The 23,417-nt window shown below is 44.9% G+C and overlaps 1 protein-coding gene across 1 annotated transcript in view; it reads right to left on the reverse strand.

Moving 5' to 3' along the window:
• Nucleotides 1-3,259: 3,259 nt before the first annotated feature.
• Nucleotides 3,260-23,417, reverse strand: part of LOC143822208 (zinc metalloproteinase-disintegrin-like NaMP) — a 50,441-nt gene continuing 30,283 nt past the window's right edge. The window contains exons 11-25 of the mRNA XM_077307114.1: nucleotides 21,897-22,027; nucleotides 18,722-18,899; nucleotides 17,653-17,742; nucleotides 16,105-16,300; nucleotides 15,074-15,176; nucleotides 14,752-14,908; nucleotides 13,734-13,814; nucleotides 12,259-12,337; nucleotides 10,448-10,550; nucleotides 9,179-9,275; nucleotides 9,027-9,092; nucleotides 8,511-8,567; nucleotides 7,559-7,636; nucleotides 6,069-6,137; nucleotides 3,260-5,491 (exon numbers count right to left, since the gene is read on the reverse strand). Coding sequence (XP_077163229.1) covers nucleotides 5,459-5,491; nucleotides 6,069-6,137; nucleotides 7,559-7,636; nucleotides 8,511-8,567; nucleotides 9,027-9,092; nucleotides 9,179-9,275; nucleotides 10,448-10,550; nucleotides 12,259-12,337; nucleotides 13,734-13,814; nucleotides 14,752-14,908; nucleotides 15,074-15,176; nucleotides 16,105-16,300; nucleotides 17,653-17,742; nucleotides 18,722-18,899; nucleotides 21,897-22,027 — 1,518 coding nt within the window. The 3' untranslated portion in view covers nucleotides 3,260-5,458. The remainder of the gene's footprint in view (nucleotides 5,492-6,068; nucleotides 6,138-7,558; nucleotides 7,637-8,510; nucleotides 8,568-9,026; nucleotides 9,093-9,178; nucleotides 9,276-10,447; nucleotides 10,551-12,258; nucleotides 12,338-13,733; nucleotides 13,815-14,751; nucleotides 14,909-15,073; nucleotides 15,177-16,104; nucleotides 16,301-17,652; nucleotides 17,743-18,721; nucleotides 18,900-21,896; nucleotides 22,028-23,417) is intronic.

Below are 23,417 nucleotides of genomic sequence, written 5' to 3' on the forward strand. Positions count from 1 at the left end.
GGCCCTTTGCCTACAAGCCATAAGCAGCTAAATATGCCAGGAGGCAAGACAATAGAATACTGGGAGGGATCGTGACCCTTCCGGCTTCTGCAGGAATTTTCAAGGGGCATAGGATTTTGAGTGTACATTTCATAATTCCCCTACCTTCGTTTCTCATTCAGCATTGCGTAATGGACAGTGCTGAATTTAGTCAAATCCTCACTCTGCCAAAAAAATACACTGACCCCCTTCCTTCAAAAAAACCCGAAACCCTAGAGCTACTCTATAAGAAGTACGAGGGTGACATACCGCCAATCGTACTGTACTTTGAGAAAGTAACTTGACAAACAGGTTCAAATTATTTGCGGACAGCTGAACTGATCGATGAAATATTGGGCGGGAGGTACCGGAAACCACACCTGGGTCTCCATTCCCAAGAATGGCTGGCCTTCTGCTGGGTGTGCAAACCAAGCCAAGGGTGCAGTTACATGACCCTGCCATATACATGTCCTTCACCTCTGACAGCCCCGGTAGGGATGGGCAGCCACACCTATGCTTGTTAAGACTACACAATTCCTGTTGTAAAGAGCAAGCAGGGTGTAGTGGTTACTTTAACAGACTAGTGTCAGGGATACCCAGGTCTGAATCTCTGCTCTGTCGTGCAATCTCCCTGGGTGACCTTGGGCCAGTTCTCTCTCTCTCTCTCTCTGCCCAGTCTACCTCACAGGGTTGTTGTTGGGTAGATAATACAGAGGACAGGGAAATGATATTGTAAGCCACCAGGGAGAAAAGTGGGGTATAAAAATAAATACAAAACCACAATAAAACTGCCGTTGCTGCATTCCTACATTTGAAGAACAGAATCTCACGCTGCAGAGTGAGAGAAGCAGGGCAGGCTGCAGTTCCCACTTTACCTGCACAGCAAGCCTGAGATCAGCCAGAAATAGACACCAAATGCAACACATTTAACTGATGGTCTGTTATCTGGTGGATTTGTCCTGCCTATTGGCTTTCCCACCTTGAGCATCAGAATGTCTCTGGCCACCCCAGCCTTTGCTTCTGGCCACCTTGCTCCTAATGTTGCAACTAACAGGAAGTTTGGAGTCCAATTTTACTTTAGCAATAGCTCGGAATTGTGAAATGAATCCCTCTTTTACACACACTGGTCTTGAACCTCTGATTTCTGTGGCGATGCATTACTGGAAGAGCTGGCCTTCCCGCATTGATTGGTTTGGGCGCCAGACTGTCTAAGGCTTTCGGGGGCTGCTAGGTTAAAGCTGCCGTGGTTAATGTATGTGTCTGAATCAGGAAATGGACTGAGATTCACAATTAGTTAGGGATAAGTGAAGCCTGTAAGGAAAAGTCAACCTGAAACCATAATGTAATATTGAGTGCTGTTTTTCCTTGCGTACTGAACCAGAATCTTCCTCTTGCTCCCCCATGTGGATATATCATAGAATGCAGAAAAAGTTTTACTATAGCTGGGGGGGGGGGTCCATATTTATCCAGCCCTTCTTCCCGAGAGTTCACAATGTCATGATTCAGAATCACAGAATCACACAGAGCTGGAAGAGACCACATAGGGCCATCCAGTTCAGCCCCCCACTTTACTGGGGACTTAAAAAATCACACACTCCTTCTGCCACTGCTCAGATGGTAACTGTCTCCTCCTATAAGCTCCACATCATAGGCTACCTCTGGCTACAGGGTCTGCTCATGAGCTTATTTTCCAGGGTTTAACTCTAGAATAGCAGAAAAGCCTTGAACTTCATAAGGAATTTTATAGCAGATTTGTTTGTAGTACACATAATCTGTGGTTTTAAATCTTTTTTCCTTTTAATTAATTCCTATAAACCCCTTCCCCCCCCCAAAAAAAATAACCCCAGAACTACTCTAAAAGAATGCATGTGCATGACATACTGCCAATTGTACTGTACTGTGAAAAGGGAACTTGACAAACAGGTTCAAATTATTTGCAAACAACTGAACTGAGCAATAAAATACTGGCTCCTTGTGCATGACTGGAGAACAGAATGGAAACTGATCTGGCAGGTACTTGAGCATCCAACAACATATTTGTCGGGACCAGCACAGCATACAACAGGCACATGAAAATGTTCAGTAATATGTACCATATTTAGTCAAAAAGTAGGCAATTTTGAATGCAAGAAGACTCTCTTTAAACGTTCTACATTTTTTAAATTGAACATAATTTCAACTTGTATGTAAATGTAAGCTGACTCTGGGGGGAAGGTGTTTATTTATTTGTAATTTGATGGCATACCCATAAAACCCTACTCTTGCTTTTAGAGTAAATCTGTAACTTAAATAAAGTGCAACTTGGGTGATGGGAGGAGTTTCAGCAGCCGAGTCCTACACAGAGTCTTCATGTCCATTCATCTCTTTGCACAAGCATGCACTAAGAGCAAAATATGTCCCCTTCCCACTCTGATATTTCACTGCTTAACACTCTAGAGAGGGAGCTGTAACTGGACAAATGACAATTCCAGCAGCTTTTGTTAACAAAGCATCCTCAAAATACAAAACTAGGAACAAAACTAATTACCAGAAAACAGGGAACACTCAGTGAGTTACAACGGGGTTGCATTTGACCAGAATGATGAACTCTTTTTGGCTTGTCTGTTCCATTGCCCTGAAGAGAGAGCCTCTGAACAAAGCAGGTTTACTCTGTGCTTTGTGCTCAGAAGGAAATGCACTATAAAAAAGAGCGGTGCAGTTGAGGCTGTTTAACAGGAGATGTCAGGTTTGCATCACAGATATGGAGAGTCAGATCAGGGTGGACTGCGATGGCAAACCTGTTCCCATCTGGAAAATACCTTGATGGCTGCTGGGCATCGTAAGTTGTATTGGCCTGTACACACTATATACAATATGCCTGTTCCATGTTAATCATGCATTGTGTGCAAAGGGGGATATCAAATAAAAGGGGGCAGCAGAAAAGAAGAATTTTCCTGATAGCATTTGTGGCCCATCTGCTCCAACCATAGACCACACTGGGAGGGCTCCATTCCCAGGCTGGGTGGACTCATGTTTGCTCTGGGGTCCTCAGTCCTCCAGATGTTCATAGAAAGAATCATAGAATCATAGAGTTGGAAGGGGCCATACAGGCCATCTAGTCCAACCCCCTGCTCAACGCAGGATCAGCCCAAAACATCCTAAAGCATCCAAGAAAAGTGTGTATTCAACCTTTGCTAGAAGACTGCCATGTTGCAGCCTATATACATCCAGGAGGTATATATAAACAGGAAAGACAAACTAATGCTTTTTTATCCAGGAAAAGTCTGGACTTTATATAAGAACATTTTAAATACAGGTACCTTTGCAAATATATATTTTCCATACATAATAAAAATAATGTTTTAAATGTCCATTCGCCAAATGCACACTCTCTTATATTAAAAATAACGTCTCTAAAGGAAAAAACAGAGTGGAGAAGAAACAATCATTTGGAGCATTGGTATTCCAGTGGAAAGGCACGATCCAACAGGAGCTGGCCTGCATGGGCCCAGTGGAAGGAGGCGCCACGCGCAAGCAGGCACACAGCCTGTACGCCTTTGGTTGCATGAATAATTCTGCATTTGCCCCTGATTTGCATCTTTATGGAAGAGGAGAAAGGCATGAGAAGGAAAGTGCTTAGGTATTTGCTGAAAGCATTTCTGATCCACCAAACACTTCTGCCTGGCAACCCAAATCAGTATTTCTCTCATCTGATCCAGGACTCAGGGGGCCAGTGAAATGGGAAGAGAGGGCTGAGAGAGAAAAGCTGAATGGGGGTGGGGGAAGAGTTGAGCACCCTTGACAAAGTTCTTCATCCCTGACTCTTTTGCATGGCAGAGCCAAACACAGGTTAGGGATGTTCTGTATTCGTGTCTGTAGGATGAGCAGATTCTGTTCCGGAAGTACAAAATAGCATCTTTGTGCCGCTAGTCATGTGGGCTGAGAAGAGCAGTTCATCCAGAATGGAGCTCCGCTATAGAAATACTTTGAGGGCCATAGCAAAGGTACACAAGTCAGGTATACAACATAAGCCATGAATGCCAGGCCAGGAATAGGTATGTGTTACGCACACTTTGGACCATGTCTTGCATGACATTCTCATTGCTGCATTTCGGTTGCTACGTTTACCGTCCTTTCCGATATTTCATACCTTTGCATCCTTCATTCAAGGGGATTTTTCAAAATAACCATGGATATGTGAAAAAATGCATCAAAATATGAGAAAAAAATGTATCTTCCTTTCTAGGTGAAAAATACATTAAATATAAATCTTTAGTACTTTCCCCTGTGCTACTAAGGCTTTCCCATGACTGGATTTTCTTACCTGTGCCCCCCCCCCCCAATGCATTAAAAAGTGCATCTGATTCCACAAGCCCTGCACCAATTTTCTACATTAAAACACACCAAAGAAGATATAGATTGCTCTTTGGGATTATGCCCATTGTGATGCATTACCATTCCATGTGCGGATCAGAGGATTCACGGATCAAGTGAAAGAGGTCTTTGGGGAGTAGTGTTTTCAGGGGACACCCTCTCAATAGATAGGCCACTAAAAAGGAGCCTCAGTGAAATCCCGGACCCTTCAAGTGCTAACAAGGATGCCCTTTACCAGGTAAAGTTTGCCAGCTGGTGTGAGCCAGACCTGCTCCCCAACCAGCGGCTACTGTGGAAGCTGCAGACATCTGCAAGCAACCTTTTTTCACAGTGTAGAGGAAAGTATGATCCCCTGCAAAAAGCTGGAGGTCCAACCTGTAAAAAATGCATGGGAGCAGGGGTAGGTCAAAAGGGTGGCCACCATGACACTCTGTGGCAGCCCCTTGGCAACAATCAAGGCACAAGAGGATCAGAATCTGGACTTTGTTTCTGCGCTTCCTGAAAGCGAGAGAGCGAGAGAGGTGTCTTGGAGAAGGCAGAATGTGAGGAGGAGGCTCAAGAAAGAGGACACTTCCCCTCTAATTCAAGCAACCTGCATTCCTGGAGTCGTGGTGAAGGGCAAGGTCACACTCTTGATCCATGGCAATGCAAAAGCAAGTCCACTAGTTAGGAAGGATTTGTTTCCAGTAGCATTCAGCTTGGAGAAGCTCTTGGAAAACCCATGGTCTGGTCCATGGGAAGTATACAGACCAGGCATAGGCCATTGCTAAAGGACCACCGAAGCTTTCAGACCTTAAAACTACATGGCTCAGTTCCGCACTTCACAAAAAGCTCCCGATGTGCCAGGATCAATCTGGTCATGATTCCGTCACTATGGATGTAACAGAAGCGGGCTGAAGAAGTTCTGTCCCCCTACCCCTGAGAGTCAGGATTCCAGATGGCAGCTAGGAAACGCCACCATTTCTTTTGCCGGAAAAAAGCATTAGAACCGTAGAAAGGTCAGCCGTTCTGTTTCCTTCGCAGATGGAGGAACCGTGGGCAAAGAAAAGCCTCCTTGACATACGAGAACAGTATTTGGTCCGGTCCTTCATACTTTGGGGTTAACTGGGGGTTTCAAAGCCTATGGGAGAAACAAATGGTCAAAATCAAACCAGGTTGCAAGGGATTATGGCACTCTAAAGGTACAATCCTAAAAAGGGTTCAAGCATGCTGGGGGACTGAGCTTTATTTGAGGTCTAGGAGGACCCAGACCAGGAAGGATCCATTACTAGGGTTCCCAGCATCCAAGTGGTAGCTGGAGATCTCCTGGGATTACAACTGATCTCCAGGTTACAGAGATCAGTTCACTTTGGAAGGTGGCCCCTGGAATTATAGGTTAGACCAGGGGTAGTCAACCTGTGGTCCTCCAGATGTTCATGGACTACAATTCTTATGAGCCTCTGCCAGCAAATGCTGGCAGGGGCTCATGGGAAGTGTAGTCCATGGACATCTGGAGGACCACAGGTTGACTACCCCTGGGTTAGACTACAGAAATCAGTTCCCCTGGAGAAAATGGCTGCTTTGGAGGGCAGACTCCATAGCATTATACAACGTTGAGGTCCCACCCCCATCCCAAATCCTGCCCACTCCCGGCTCCACCCCCAAAGTCTCCAGGTATTTCCCAACCCAGAGCTGGCAACCCTACAAATATCCCTTACCGGAGGTGGAGGTGGAGGAGCTGGTTTACTCTTGAAGGCAGGATAGGGAACTGGCTTAACTGCAGCTGCCTGTAAGAGAAAGGTCATATTGCTCTAGTTAGAAACCTGTATGTCAAATGACTTTAATTATATTGGCCTAACCAGAAGTAGAAGAGTCTTCAGGCCAGGACTTATTCTCCTCCCTGCTCCCGAGGGGAGTAATTTCTTACAAAGCGCCTTCCATAAAGACTACATCCCACATGACAAAGGAGGCTTTGACTCTTAGGTGTGGCACCTTCTACAGCAGTGGTCCCCAACCTTTTTATCACTGGGGACCGGTCAATGCTTGACAATTTTAATGAAGCCCTGGGGGAGTAGTCATTTGCCGAGGGATGCTGATGCCAGCGCTTGAGCCCCTGCTCCACTTGCTTTCTCGCCAGTGCCCCTAACTTCCCGCCGCCTGTTGGGGGCGCTGCCAGCAGCAGCTGCGCAGTGCCATGCCGAGGGGAAGCCCCAACCATGGCAGCTGCTGGAGAGCACCAAAGGTGAGCCAGCAGCAGAGTGGCAGGGCAGCCCCTGAGGCAGCAGCCAGGGAGGAGGATGAGGAAGAGCTGCATCCCGGTACCGACTGATATACGGACCGGTCCCGGTCCCTAGACCGGGGGTTGGGGACCACTGGAGCGGATTTCTCCTGTTCCAATCCAGTATCATTCCAAAATCTTTCGCTGTCATGTTTCTCTCCTCCTTCATTCCAGTCCAACTAGGAACATTTTCCAAAATCTATGCCAGATCTGGAATATGTGCCATTGGCTTTCTCAGATTCTTTTTCTGTGGTGTTTTGCATTCACTGCTCTTTTGCATTAGTATTCACAGAATTCGAATGCATGACACAATGACATCACAAGGTTGCTTTCTGCATTGTTGCACAGGTATTATCCGGGGAAGAGAGATGCCCTGTTAGCGGAAGGGATGGAAGAAGCTGCAACAAACTGCACATGCTCAGCATTCTGGAGGATTTCTAAAGCTTGGGGCTCCACTCCAGAAATGTGGTGTCCCTGCAAAGTTTGGAAGGCAAGAGACAAACCGACGTAGCTTGCCTTTGCCTGCCCAGAACTATAGCAACTCTGGACATCCTTTGTTGGTTCCCATCCAAGCACTAACCAGGGCTGACCCTGCTTATCTTCTGAGACATCCAAGAGCAGGCTAGAGTAGCTCAATCCAAAAGGGACTAGAAGCTACAACCCAGAGCAAAGCTTAAGCCCAGTGGCACCTTTAACACCAACAAAGTTATATTCAAGCTGTAACCTAGGAAGGCAACATTTTATGAGTTCCAGGCTAACTAGGAAATCCTGCAAAGAAGACCACAATAACCCACTTCTGACTTTAAATAAGATCTGAGATGTTGGGGTTATTGTGTCGCTCCTGTCCCCTTGTCTTTTGCAGGATTTCCCTTGACCCCAGAAATATTTGTGTGTAGGGAGGATTTCAGGACTATTCAGAAGTCGACTTACTGAACTGCCTGTAACAGGAGAGAAAGCCGGCTTGGCAGTTGGAACAGGAGGAGGTGGAATATTTGGTTTTGTGATGGGCTGGAAAAAAAGAAAGAAATACATGGACTTACACAACTACACTCGCACCTGATTTAGGAGACGACAGCAAGCGTTATCTGGGCTCAGCCTCCGTCTTAGAAGGCCTGAAAGCGGTCAGCTCCTTGAGAAAGGTGAGGCCCTGAATTCTTCTCCTCCCATTCCAAAGAACACATCTGCAGCGGCCTTCAGCTAGCAATCCTCACTTTCCAGCCATATCTACATCCCAGACTTCACTTGGTTTAGCAGCCAAGTGTATCTTCATGGGTTTCTCTAGTGGAGCTACCAACACTATCTCCAGGTCAGGAAAACAGTACAAGGGGAAAGCTGATGTCCTTTCTCCTACAATCATGACTTCAATCGTGTCACAAGGTGGACTTTATTAACTATTCATATATAACTTACAATGCAGCATCTGAAGGAACAAGATGACCTGCTGCTTTAGCCGTGATGCTGCTTATCTGCCCCAACCGTCTAGGACAGGGGTAGTCAACCTGTGGTCCTCCAGATGTTCGTGGACTACAATTCCCATGAGCCCCTGCCAGCAACTGCTGGCAGGGGCTCATGGGAATTGTAGTCCATGAACATCTGGAGGACCACAAGTTGACTACCCCGGGTCTAGGGTCTACATTATGTTAATCGCCACCCATTTAAAGTTATACTGTCCTCATGCTCTACACATGAGAAAGGAGTAGATCCTGCACAAGATCTGGAACCTTAGCCCAAACTGCGTCCCAAGGAATCCTGGGCATTGTAGTTCTGTGAGGAAGGGTTAAGGGTTTCTAACCGCGGGTGCTGAACTAGATGGGCCCATGGTCTAATCCAGCCGGGCTCTTTCTATGTTCTTTGATCACACTCAGATTCTTCATGTTCTTACCAGTTTTGTATTCTGGTAGCCCCCCAAACGGTGCTGGGATTCTTTGTCTGGAATTTTCTAAGGGATGATAACAAGAGGAATTAGAGTTATTGAATAGGAAGATTCATGCCAACAAATCCAAACACACACCAACACATCCTTGCATGGGGAAACATAGCATGTCAGGAAGAAGGGCTATACATAGTTGACCTTTCCTGTGACATGTACTCTTTTTAATCTGCAGGGGCTGATTATAAACCGCCCTGAGCCTCCGGGAAGGGCGGTATAGAAGTATGATAAATAAATAAATAAATAAATAAATAAATAAATAAATAAATAAATAAATAAATAAATAAATAATGTGGCCGTATTCTTCCTCGCTTGAATTTTAAGACTAGGGTTCAGTAGTGTCAATATACAGACCGACAGGTTGCACATCTCTTTTATCTTTTATTTCACTTATTCTATTACATTAGCAATATTTGTTACAGTTGACTGTAATGTAAGTGATGAAGATTCAATCCACTTTCTACTTACCACACAAAGCGGTGGTTTATTTGCTTGCGGTGGAGGCGGTGGAATCAGTAAACAGGTAGGGTTGACCTGAAAACAAGACACAATGGGGATATTTTTACTTGTTTCTTTACTCTTTCACCCACCAGCTATTTAAACAGCGTGCTGTTTCTTACCCCTGGGGGAGCAGGTGCAGGACTCAGATGCGGCCTTCTCTTCTGCTCTGGTCCTGAGAAGCCAAGGTTCGCAGACCCATTCATGGTCTTGTGGACGCTGTCAGAAGAACTCGAAATATTAGCAGGGCATAAGGAAGATCTTGTGGTTCAGTGACAGAGAAGAAGAAGAAGAAGAAGAAGAAGAAGAAGAAGAAGAAGAAGAAGAAGAAGAAGAAGAAGAAGAAGAAGAAGAAGAAGAAGAAGAAGAAGAAGAAAAGTTGGTTTTTATATGCCGCTTTTCTCTAACTGAAGGAGTCTCAAAGCCTTCCCTTTCCCCTCCCCTGTGAGGTGGGTGAGGCTGAGAGAGCCCTGATATTCCTGCTCGGTCCGAACAGCTTTATCAGTGCTGTGGCGAGCCCAAGGTCACCCAGCTGGTTGCATGTGAGGAGGCGTGGAATCAAACCCAACTCACCAGATTAGAAGTCTACCTAACCACTACACCAAGCTGTTTCCCACCTTTACACATGGAAATCTGGACTGAGGAAGTCTAGATATGTTGTGGCAACACTTAGAAGAAGAAGAGTTGATTCTTATATGCTGCTTTTCTCTACCCAAAAGTGCATCTGCTTCACTGGAGTTGCAGGGCTTCAAAATATGGTTGATTTGCAATGCAAACAGACAGGTTCCTTTTCTAATGCAAACTGTCCAAGGTCACCCAGCTGGTTGCATGTGGGGGAGCGCAGAATCGAACCCAGCTCGCAAGATTAGAAGTCCGCACTCCTAACCACTACACCAAACTGGCCATAGCATGTGCTATGGGCCTCACGGTTCCAGGGGAACCACGCAGTGCCTGGATTAGCGCAGCCAGAGCCAAGAGCTGTGACCCATCTTAACTGTGACTGCCACAACCAAACCACGTATGGCACGGCCCTTTTGGCCCCCAGCCACCCACTGGGGGCCTGTTTATGCCAGCCACAAGCTGATTTTGAGGCATTGTCCATGGACTACAATTCCATATATGCCTGCATGTGCTGGCAGGGTTTCATGGGAACTGTAGTCTATGGACATCTGTAGAGCCAAAGTTTGCCCCCCCCCCGCCTTACTGCAATGAAGCTTTGTCTTGTGACTGCAAATGTCAAGGTTTTGAGTCAGCATTAAATGTGCGCATTTTAAAATAGGCCATCACAGCTGTTGCATCACCATCCTGAGGTCTGACTTCCCAGACAGTTCCTGCTTGAAGAGTGCTTTGTGGAGGTGGCCTCTAGAGAATCAGTTGCTGAGCAACTCTACCTTTGGCTTTGTTTTTTCTTCAAAATCTGGTGATGGTACAAGACAAAACCGATGACTCCTGAGGCAGCAAGGGTTACCAACACAGCCACAATGATGATGATATCTGCAAGGGGGGCGGGGGGGAGATGAAGAGTTCTTAGTTAATTCAGGAACAGTTATATGAACAATATGTCCAGCATTCCTCCTTAAGAATTTAAATTGCAGGTTTTCATCTTGGACATATAAGATGTAATATCGAATCAACCACTAGAGGGAGCAAAATAAAAGTGCAGAACAGGAAACAGATCTGCCATATTAGGTGTAGGCTAAGGCCTGAAACAGTCTAGCCTGCCAACAGGACCATTGAGAGGGTGGCGGTGGGGGGGTTCATGCACACAGTAATGAGATTTTTGAACAAGGATGGAATTAAAAATGGAAACTCTTCCCATATGAGGCACCATCCTTGATTCTCTTTTCAAAACGAACCATCTCTCATGTCAAAGTTATGACTCACAAGGCATGCACCTTCAAACATAAACCGTTCCCACCAATTGCAAAAAGGGGGAGTTTATCTTCTCAACAGCCATTTGGGAGCTAAGTGAGAGTTCAACAGGATTGCATCCAACTGGTCTGGACTGAGTACCCTTGTTTTGATCCCTGATTCCTGGGTTGCCTTTCTTACACAACCTCGTGCTTTTCTGTAATCCCTAACAATGATTCCCCCCTCCCCCCCCCCCCCCGACAACAACCACAAAAGATTCTCCTGCAGAAGAAATAAGTTGAAGAAGAAGAAGAAGAAGAAGAAGAAGAAGAAGAAGAAGAAGAAGAGTTGGTTCTTATATGCCGCTTTTCCCTACCCGAAGGAGGCTCAAAGCGGCTTACAGTCGCCTTCCCATTCCTCTCCCCACAACAGACACCCTGTGGGGTGGGTGAGGCTGAGAGAGCCCTGATATCACTGCTCGGTCAGAACAGTTTTATCAGTGCCATGGCGAGCCCAAGGTCACCCAGCTGGTTGCATGTGGGGGAGTGCAGAATCGAACCTGGCATGCCAGATTAGAAGTCCACACTCCTAACCACTACACCAAACTGGTCTTGGGAATTGAACCAACCCTTAAAGATGGGACTTTGGTACAGTCCAAGAATGTTTTACACTACAAGTAAACTACGATCCCCACCCCACCCCACCCCACACCCCACAGACATTCAATGAAGAGAAAAATGAGATCTAGAAAAAACTTATTTTATTTACTTCAAAATTATCCACACAAACTTAAACATTGACATTTGGTTGTTTTTTTTTTTAATCACTGCTCCAAACAAAATCACACTGCATGAAGAAAACAGCCAGCAACTGACACTAAATTTTTTGAGCCAACTTATGGCAAACCTACAGGGTTTACAAGACAAGAGATGTCCAGAGGAGGTTCGCCATTGCCTTCCTCTGCATGGTGACCCTGGAGTTCCTTTGTGGTCTCCCATCCAAACACTAGGCTGACCCCGTATAGCTTCCGAGAGCTGATGAGAACAGGCTACCCAGGTCAGGACACCTTAAGCCTAGCGCCATGGGCGACCCCCTGGTTTGTGTGCCTTGTCAGGCTGGCCCTGATGCAGTAAGAAACAAAGGACTGTCGCTAAAAATAGCAACCCCAAGGAGAAGTCCTCTCCCCACAGGTTAGTACAAATTTGGCCCCTTCCCTGTCCGGCCATCGGCACACCCCACGTTTTCCCTGTGTTTTCCCTTTAGCAGTAGCCAATTACACGGGTCAGGGAAACATTTAGCGTAATCAGGTCAGGACACAGGTCAAGTAGCCCTGCATTGTTTTTAAACTCACATTTGTTTGTGGTGGGGCCGTCACAGTTTGGCGGTGCCCATCCTTCTTCACATTGGCATTGCAATTCGTGGTCACAGACCTAAGGAAGTACAAATCTCACATTAGTCTTCATGATGGAAACAACAATAGCTTCTCGCATCAGTTCTGAGCTCCTAGCTCCTTGCTTGAGCAACTTGAAACTTTGTCCAGATATCTCCTTCCATTGGGCTGGGGGTTTTGGAAACACATCCTGGTTCAGGGGATTTTTCCTCTCTCGTACCCATGACTCTATAGCCTGCAGGCCTCGGATGCAAGTCAGATTACAAAACGTAAAACAATGCAATAGGGGCCAGTATTAGGCATAGAATAAACCACATCATAAGATTAGATTACAAAATTAGATATTGACATTGTGCCTTTCAAGCATTTGGTTTTAAAGTGGCTAACATATTTCTCAAAAACACAGTAGCCAAACAACCAATGCAGTATTCATAACAGTTGCACCAGCAGCTGTGAACTACTTGTACTACCATATCCAAATGATTTATTTTCTGATTATTAGATTTTTACCCTGCCATTCACTAAAGGTCTCATGGTGGCTTAACGGCAGAGTAAAAATACACAGTAATTAAATATAATTCTGTTTTAAACATCTAAAATTCCATTTTGAAAATGCTGGCAAATTGTAATGCTGAAATTAAAAAATATATATTACAATACTATTTTTGTGTTATATGCATTCTAGGAAACTTTTTGTTGCTCCATATAGACCAAATCAAGACCCCCCCCCCCCCCCCGGTCAATGGTGTCCCGCTTTGCCAATGTTAAAATCTGGTCACCTTACTATATGGGGGCCTTGGTATACAGGTATACTTGGTATACTGTTTGCAGGTGGCCCTTTGAACAGGGAGGCCAGCGTCTTCTTGATGTTGTTTCTGACCTTAACGACAAGCCTCTGGTGGAACTTTCCTGTCTTCCAGGCCCTGCTGATCTGGTTCCGGTCCCACAGGGCCCTGATCTCATTAGACAGAGAGTTCCACCAATTCATATTTCCTGGCCTCAGAATATAAGCCCAATACAAAGGTAAATGTTACTGTTCCCAAATCATGAGCCATTCATCTCTAACATTAGTATATAAAAAGCCTTTTGGTGTCCATTTTGCTAAACGTCTTGTATTTATTTAGTCCCATGGTGAGGAAACGGACACGCCAAGTGCCTCTTCCCTTAGCAGCAGTCTGAATGCACGAGTCCTGTGGGTACCAAGCTGGATGTCATTTTGGGCTGGGATGGAGGAAGATGGCGGTGAGGACCAGAAAAGCCAGAAGCTGAGTCAGTGAGGCTTCATAACCCACTGTGGAACCTGACAAATTCAGCTACATCATGCGGTGCTAATGAGGGGATGGATCAAGGCCTTGGGATGTCAATAAACCTCGTCAAAAATCCATGGGCATCATTAATCTCCTTATCTGGATGGATAATAAATACGTAACTCTTACCGCGTGTCCTTGGCACTGGGCAGAACAGTTGGTGGATCTGTAGGCTCTCTCAATCTCCATGCATTGTCCCATGCTGCAGACCTGAAAGTCAAAGACCAGGTGATAAAATTAATTGCATATAACATTTTAGAAAAGAGCAAGCTCTTTTGGTGTAGTGGTTAGGAGTGCGGACTTCTAGGAGTGCGGAGCCAGTTTGGTGTAGTGGTGCGGACTTCTAATCTGGCATGCCAGGTTCGAATCTGCGCATCCCCACATGCAACCAGCTGGGTGACCTTGGGCTCACCACGGCACTGATAAAACTGTTCTGACCGGGCAGTGATATCAGGGCTCTCTCAGCCTCACCCACCCCACAGGGTGTCTGTTGTGGGGGGAGGAATGGGAAGGCAACTGTAAGCTGCTTTGAGCCTCCTTCGGGTAGGGAAAAGTGGCATATAAGAACCAACTCTTCTTCTTCTTCTTCTTCCTTCCAGGGCCCAACACCAGGGTGCTAAAAAATCTTGCATACAGCTACAAAAATTTTCTCCTTTATAGTTCCTAACTTTCTTTGCCCTGCGTTTCAGTCCTCCTAAATTCTGGTTTACATAAGGAAATTTTTGATTCCTGATCTAGGTCATTTATAAGTTGACAGAGTTTCCAGTTTTTATATGTTTTGCCCTCCACTCTGTACATTATAATGTGGAATAAAGCACCAAACAAAAATAATCTCAATAAGCCATATGAATGAGTACATCATTTATTTTCTTGGATGCTTTAGGATGCTTTGGGCTGATCCTGCGTTGAGTAGGGGGTTGGACTAGATGGCCTGTATGGCCCCTTCCAACTCTATGATTCTATGATTCTATGATCAAGATTTGCAGTCATTCTTTCATAAGGTCACCATAAGTTGGAAGTGTCTTGGCAGTACATAACACACTCTCACACACACATTATAGAGATGGCATACTAGGCAGCAGTAGCCCCCAGGCGGCACATCTGAGCTAGGTCTTTCAGAGGGAGTCATGGATGACGCTTTACTAACCATGTCTTCTCCACATTTGGTCCCCTGGGCAACCATTCCATTATCTTCTTCACCGTGGCTTGGGAAAGTGCCTTTACAGGAATCAAACGCCACGAGGCTTCCCATCGTAGGCATTCGGGAGCCTCCCGTGCAGTATAATTTGCCACACTTAAGGTCTCTGGAGGGGAGATGAGAAGTCATCACTAATTTGAAGCAAGAGCAGAAGAGCAAAGGCAGGCCGACATTTTCATTTGCTTGGAATCGCTTTCTATCAGATTAGCCTTTATCAAGAAGCCCACAGTTCCAGGTGGTAAAGAAAATAAGAAAACCTCTCATTGCTTACTTTTTTCCGCAGGGAATGTAGGTGCCGTTTGCTTTCCTGCAGTGTCCATAATACACGCCATTCTGGTTTATGTTGTAACAAAAATCGGCAGCTACTGTGGCCCCTGGGAGGAAAAACATTCATTTATCAGGGAAAAGAATTAGATTTGTATGAATTGCATTTGTGTATTGATCAGAAAAATATGTTTGCCACTATGGTGTCCAACAGCACCCGGAGCAGCTTACAGAAATCACATTACACAGTCGATAAAACACATACTAATTACCGTCCATGATAGCACCTGCAGCTCTTGGATTCAGTCTTATATTTCAGGGGTAGTCAACCTGTGGTCCTCCAGATGTCCATGGACTACAATTCCCATGAGCCCCTGCCAGCATTTGCTGGCAGGGGCTCATGGGAATTGTAGTCCATGGACATCTGGAGGACCACAGGTCGACTACCCTCTATCTTTGGAGATAGAGGAATTTCCTTGATATCTATGGTTTTAATTATAGAGCTTCAGGAAAACTGCTTAGCTTATTTAGTTGATGATTTTTTTTTATTTATTCAATTTATATACCACCCGGCTGTGACATATGCTCTACAACCCTGCTTGAGGCAGCTCACAATTAAGAACAGTACCATAAAACATCATAAACTGTCAATACAAAAATTTTAAAAAATTGCTAGAAGCCATTAAAAATCAATTAGGGGGCAGAAATACAGTATAAAGCAACCATTGAACACCCATAAAACAGATCTTGGGTCAGAAGCAGACCATAAAATAGACCGTAAAAGTTATAAACCACTTAGTTAAAACCTTGGGTAAAAAGAAAAGTTTTGGCCTGGCACTTAAAGGACAGTATGTCAGGCACCAGGCAAGCCTCATTTTGAAGGGTATAGCGAGGTGCTACCTTTGAAAAACCCTAGCTGCTAGCTCTGAGGGTGGGGACATAGGGAGCAAGGCTCAGGAAGCAGGTCTTCATGAGATTTCTCAGCAGCTTTCAAAAAATTCAAAGTGGTAGAATTCTGCAACTTTAGAAATCTCTCACCTGGTCCCCAAAGAGCAATGCATTGGCTTTCCAGGATAGGACACTGCCCCATGTAGCAGTAACCTTGGCTGTTTCTGCACGGGTGTCCATTCACACGGAAACGATCCACTGGACATTGATGGGAGAGGCCTGTACACAGTTCTGGCAGGTCACAGTCATGCTTCGCTGCCCGGCATACTGCTCCTGCTCTCCTGATCTGTTGGACAAAGACAAACGTCCTCCATTCACTCGTTACTTGTTACATTTATCTCTAGATGGAAAACAGAGACTAACATTCAAGGCTTCTGCTGATAGGTCAAGTAAAGAAAGATGAGCATCCCTGTACTTTGGCCTGGGAAATTCCTGTGGGAGGTGCCTGGGGGGAGGTGGACATTGTACAAGGGAAGGAGTAAGGATGTAATGCATAGAGTCCATCCTCTGAAGCAGCCATTACCTCTAAGGGAATGTATCTTTGTAGTCTGGAGATTAGTTGTAACTCTGGGAGAACTCCAGGTCCATATGCCCTTGGTTCCAGTTCCCCACTCACAAGAAACTGAGAAAAATAATGTCCAGGAAACTGCCTCCATAGTGACCCTCTAGAAATTTATCTATCTCTCTATGGTTTACCGTAGAAACTAGGGAAATTCCTAGGGCAACACTTGGAAGTGACATCACATCCTTTCTAAACTCCATTCTCCCCAGACACCATTTTCAAAATGTCCCTGCGTTTGCTGAGGCTATACTAGAGTCATTTCCTCATCTATACATTGTTTATAGATAGTTGGGGGATGAAATGTAGGATTCATTCCTAATGAGGAAAACCAAGGCAAAAACTTGAAGGGCCCCTTTTCATTCGTGAACATCAGTCCCTGCTGTGCTGCAGTAATATAATAGATATATGCCAGGACCTGATCTAAATAAATTTTGAACCAGAAACATCCTATCCGAACTGCACAGGTATGGATTTTCCAAATCCAGGTTTGGTGGAATTCACTGAAGTCTCTGTTACAGGCAGGACCACATGGTGTCAGTACAAGTACAGTGCAGTTCCTAAAGATTACTTTATATTCTGCATCAGCAGATCAAGACATAGCAAAATATCAGTTTTTATGGAATCAGAAGAGAAGATTAACAAACATGTTTCACAATACTTGTGGTTACCATAGGTCTCAGAGATATGCAAAAATTCCCAATCCTCATCTGTTTGAATTTCCTAAACAACAGGGTCGAGATGGACTCTAGACAGTGTTTTTTGTAAATTCTAGCACGGGCAAGAATTCCCAAGTTCATTATGAGTTGAACCAAACCCCTTTTGAAAATCAGGGACTGCTCATAATGGGTTTCCTGCCAACCACCTCTCTCTCCCCCTGTGAACCTCATTTTCAATGATTGGAAGGAAAAAGATAGTCATAGGAAAAGAAGGTCATAGGAGAAGCTCTGCAGGAATCATCGTTATGGGGTGGGCCCTCTTGTGCGTATTCCAGACCATGTATGACCTTTATCGTTTCCAGCGCTCTTCCTGTCTATGAGAAAGCCCACACAAGAGAGGACTATAAAGCCAAGACTCACCTGGCAATTTTCACAGCATTCCCCATAGCCACACTTAGCACCTGGCTTCAGTTTACATGTAGCCGCATCACAGCAGCTGTTTGAACATTCCTTAAAAGCAAAAATGGCAATAGTATCAGCACAGTACAATGCTCTTTGCCTGGCCTGTTCCAAACAGAGTTCTTTTATAGCATATGCACAAACAATGTATTGCTATAACACCTACCATCATATATGGTTTCTTAACACCAATCATTTACAAGCTGATGTATTTATAGTCTACTTTTCTCACCAAGACTCAAAGCAGCAATACAGTGTAAGCTGATAAGTCCCCTGGGCTAGAACAAGAGCATGTATGTACAAAATGTTGTTAGATGATTTAGGGCTCTTGATAAACAGCCAGCACAGCTGCCATCTGTGATCAGAGATTTACATAGTTGACTGTGAACTGTTAATTTGATCTCCAGGAACAAGCTGTAGTGATAAAATAGGATTCAAAGAGAAGTCACAACTTCCAAGATATCAAGGGGAGTTGGCAAGGTGTAATACAAAACTGGATTCTTTATGGAAAAGTCCCACATGGACTTTTCTAAACAGGACTAATCAAATCCCTATAACAATTAATAATTAGCCCACTGGCATCCTTGGTTTCAAGGTGATACTTTAGCTTAAGGCAATGGCCAAACAGGACCTTAGCTTAAAAAGCTGACATCATTGTGGCCTGCACCAACACTGGGTCAAATTCTCATGGGTGTTAATTGAAGAAAGCTGAGCACCTTATCTCCAAATACTCAACCCGCCACTAGCTCCTAAGCTTCAAGGGCACAGATGCAAGATTCCCCAAGGACAATTCACTTTAGGGCTTAACTGGAGGCACATACTTTGACAAGGAGATCAACTTGAGGCCTGCTCAAAGCTCAGGCCTGAACCAAAGTTTTAGAGACAGCAGAAGCAAGCAGGTTGGCTACGTTAGTTCAAAAGCATACAGATACACTATGCAACAGCCAATTGTCAACAATGGCTTCCCACTTCAGGAATGAGAAGATTCTAAAAGAATATCACCTCTTGGTATCTTCCTTTCATAGCATACCTCAGGAGACCCACAGTCACACTCTTCTCCCTCCTCCACAAAGTTGTTTCCACAAACTGGTGTTGCAATGATATCTTTTGGTGATGGCATATTGCTTATACATGCTGGTGTCCGATCCATAATGTACTTCTGGAAATCCTGGAAGCTACAGGAGCTGAAATCCCGGGGAGTTTGGTAGCTGGTAAGATGAACACATGTATAATATGTTATATGGACTCCTCAAGGCAGCAAAACTGCATGGGTAGAGCTACAATGCAAAAGAACGTGATCGGCAAATCAGCCCAGTTCATTCAACATGTTAACTGCATTTCAGAAAACACTGCAGATAACTGTTTAGATCGAAGTCCTGCAAGGTTTTTTCGAAGACGTGCATGTGTTTGCTACCTCCTTCCTGTGTTCCTGTGTTACGAACCTTCAGTCTCTCCACATGTCATATATAATCAGTTCAAAACCACCTCTTGTGCACTACGGTTTTGAATATTATCATGAAAGGCAAAATCCAAAAGGCCAAAGGACTGGTTTCTCTAGGCTTAGCCCAAAGATTCAGGGCCCAGCCGAGATTAATATCAATAAGAAGCCATAATGCTGAGGTTTCTGACACCATTTTTCCATGAGCATTCAGAAACTCACTTACAATGCACCACTAAAAGCACTTTCCTAAGAGCAGGCTCCATTGAAGAACTCCCTGAGCCACTGGCATTCGGCAGATCCCCTTCAGATGTGGCTCAGGGTTAACAATGTGACCTGGTGAACTTGGTGACCAATGTTCATTCGCTAGAAAGCTGCACATACCCTAAGGCAGGGGTAGTCAACCTGTGGTCCTCCAGATGTCCATGGACTACAATTCCCAGGAGCCCCTGCCAGCAAATGCTGGCAGGGGCTCATGGGAATTGTATTCCATGGACATCTGGAGGACCACAGGTTGACTACCCCTGCCCTAAAGGGCCACCACTCTACGCTCTGCAAATTCCAACTGGAAGATAGTCCCTGGCCCCAAGGAAGTACATCTGGCCTCAGCCAGGGCCAGGATGCTTTGAGTCCTGGCCCCTGCTTGGTGGAATGATCTCCCGGAGGAGACTCATGCCCTGATGGAGTTGATACAGTTCCACAGGGCAGGCCATGATGGAGCTCTCCTGCCAAGCATTTGATTGGGGCCAGTGATCCTCCACCATCAATTGCCCCCCCTATAAAAAAACACTCCCACATCTGAACTGAGATCATACAAGAAACATATTTAATTTGACACTGCGGCTAACTTACGGGATGTGGTTTTAAAATCATTTTATACAGTTTTAATGTAATAATATTCTTAATTTTAATCTCCCTTATTGTTACTACCATTGTTGTTCACTGCCCTGAGTTGGTTTGTTGGGAGGGCAGAATACAAATCAGACAAATAAATACAATAACATGAGAGGCCAAATCCAAAACTGTCCTGATTGGTGACTGAAGCCTGTATCCCCCAGAGCGGAGACTTGCATTGCAAAACACCGTCCATCCCCTCTTTCCCCCTGGTTGATTCCATTGCAAATAGCAAAGGAACGCTGAGTCACTACACAGTATGTTACACTTCAAACACATCAGCTAGAATTTTCTCTTTCATCTAAGCACCCTTTAAAATTGGAGAGAGCAGACAAATGGTGAAGTGGAAGGTGCTGTGATAATGGAAGAAAGCCACATAGGCACGCAAATTCATCTGGACACATACGGAGAGCTCAAACTACCAGCCTCCCAATCGTGTCCAGCAAGCAAGATGTGAGACAAATTGAATGCGTTTTCAAGCATGATATATCGCACTGTTTTATTCTGTGCACACATGGCACAGTAAAAACAGACAGAATGGAGAAAATATGCTCCTTCGTGATGGGAAATCAAACTAGCGTGAAATAAATTATTCAAATTATTGTTGCATTATATTACCATGGGAAATATGAGCGACAAAAACCCATTCGAACACTGCCCTATTGTTTATCAGATTTGCAACACAACAAAAAGCAATCAAAATGAACCGTGGTCACCCGGCCACACAGTGAAACATAAGCAAAAAAGCACAATGAACCTGCAAAGCACTACAGGTTAGCAGAAGTGAGTTTCTCAAAAGGTCAGTCAAACTTGCGCCAGAATCCGCAGCACCTGTTGCTTCTGAAAGGAGATGCTCCATTAGCAACATCTTCCATGTGAAATACTAACTAAAGGATGTAGAAGTACATACCACAAGTTCAGTTTAATCAATCATGCCCTGGGACTTGAGAAAGTTACAAACCCATTGCAGAAGCATTCTCAAGGAACTTTCTTAAAGCAGGAAGCCATGGCCATTGTGCAAAGCCACAGAGCACACAAGACCATCAAGACATTACATGTTGCTCAAAGGCTGAAGGATTCTTGCATAAAAGATCACAGAGATTTCCAATGCCTGAAGAGCTCTTGGGTGTTCAGGCAACCATGAGTCAGAGAATGAACATTTCGCGGTTTGCTGGCTTAGATGATGGGGGGATGGAGGAACAGCCTCCCAGTGCAAAATGTCTTCACAGTGTAGCTTGGCATTCCTGACAGCATTCCCAATGTATAGCAATGAAAAAACAAACACAGAACTAAATGAATGACATTCAGCCATTCTTTCTCAAGGTCCATAACCTGCTCCATGCATAAGTTCAAGCCTGCTACATAACTATGATGGACAGAAGAGTTAGGATGCTGGGAGATCTACAACTGGATCTCTCAAATATTTTCCCTTGAAACCAGGGGAGAGGTAGAGGTTCAGACTGCAGCAACAGTGCAGGAGAAGGGAAGGTTAAACCCCTTCCCCCAAAACAATGTTTGGACTTCAAGTTCCTCCCAATAGCTGCAGTTTTCCCCTACTGGGGGGATCAAATAAGTATCTGAAATCAGGATTATAACATTTGGGGTGGGGGGGTTAAACCTGCCTGCCATGCTTTGGCTCTGATCAAAATACCCCTGAAGCTACTTCCGACAGAAGACATCAAGTATCTCATTCCACTTGTCCCTAGTAATAAAGTCAGAATACTTTTACCCTCTGCACAGATAACAAGGCCCCGTCTGAGTTTGTGTCCTCTGCTGCAGCTCCCTGTGAAGCTTGATTAAGTCAGCCCCTTCTTAGAAAACAAGCAGGTTTTCTGGCAGACTCCTTTTGCCTGTCCCCTGCCAAGCACCTCACCTGAGCTGGGCCGCCATGATGCAGGAGCCTGAACCGCACGTACAGAAACTGCTGTCGTGATTCATGCCAAAGTTATGGCCCATTTCATGGGCCATGGTGGCACCGATAGCAATTGGGTTTGTGTTGTGATCCTGCAGAAAGGAGAACAGGGAAACTATTGTTAGATTCCCTGGAAACTGAAAAGGGCTGTTATTTATCAGTGACACATACCCACAAGAGATAATATTCTGGCCCACGTTTAGCTGTTTGTATTTGACAAGGTTCCATGCCTCTCTCGGGTGAAAGCATCCAGGCAAAGCAAAATGAAAGGGAACAGGTAATAAACAGCCAAATAAATGCATTGGAGGAAGATCAGTCACATTTCTTTCCCAGGAAGTTTCATTATGAGGAAGAATTGCAGCTACCAAGTGCCAGCGCTGAGGCCAAGCAAGGGAAGCAAGGCAGTAACTGAGCACCCCCTGAATCGTTTCTGGACCCAGGGATGATGGAAAACCCACTTCCTGAAAGCATTTGTGTGACATTTTAACTTGAACTTTGTACTGGATGTCAAGTTGGCCAAGCTTCTTTTGAGAGTCACTTTTTGACCGAAAAGTTAGCTCAAAATGCCTTCCCCGTGTGAACCTGAGACCTGCAGCAGATACCTTTCTCTAGGCCCCCCCATCAACAGAGGCAAGTTGGGTGATGAGCAAAGAAAGGGCCCTTTCTGCTGTTGACCCATAATTTTGGAATGCCTTCCTGCAGGAGATCCCCTTATCATTGGCACTGGAGTATCTGTGTCCTTTCTGTGTCCTTGGGAGATTCTGATTCCGAGTCCCCCATCATTGTGTTTTAGAATTACTTTTGAGTTGATTACTTACTGCCTCATCTCTATGCTATCAATTTTTAACTTGACAACTGGAATTTGGTCCGACTGATTCTTTAGTACAGGTGCTATGGCGCCCACAGACATCTTTCCTGGTGCCCACCAAGAGTTTTTAGACAGTGGGAGGGGCTTGGTGGGCCTTTTGCCCAGCAGGGTTTCTGATAGGCTGTAGAATTTTAAAAAATATTTGCTTTGGCAGAAGCTGCTACCACGGCCCAAGGATCTTCACCGTGGCTCCCACTCCTGTGGCCACCACTTGGTGACTTTGCAAACCACCCTAGGCTCAAAACACCTATGGGTCATAACAATTTATCAGAAAGGCAGGATATAAATCAGTTAAGTGTATCAATTAAAAATGCAACAAGCAACCAACTGTGACCTAAGCCAAATATAGCCCACCAAAGTAAGAGCTGTAGCCATGGTTCAATAAACCTACTTTGGCTGCCAATCAGAGATTGCAAAAGGAGTGCTTGTCAAATGTCTGACATACATTGCAGTACCTGGCTGGTAGGCTGCATTTGTCTTGGTTTATCACAAATTTTGCCAGGCTGATCAAGATTCAGAGACCATTATGCAATGCCAGAATCCAGAACAAAGGGAAATGCCACATAGCCAATTACAAAATGGCTATAACATATACAACTTCAAACTGAATTTAC

The sequence above is a fragment of the Paroedura picta genome, chromosome 12 (genome assembly GCF_049243985.1).
Source record: "Paroedura picta isolate Pp20150507F chromosome 12, Ppicta_v3.0, whole genome shotgun sequence".
Lineage (NCBI taxonomy): Eukaryota > Metazoa > Chordata > Lepidosauria > Squamata > Gekkonidae > Paroedura > Paroedura picta.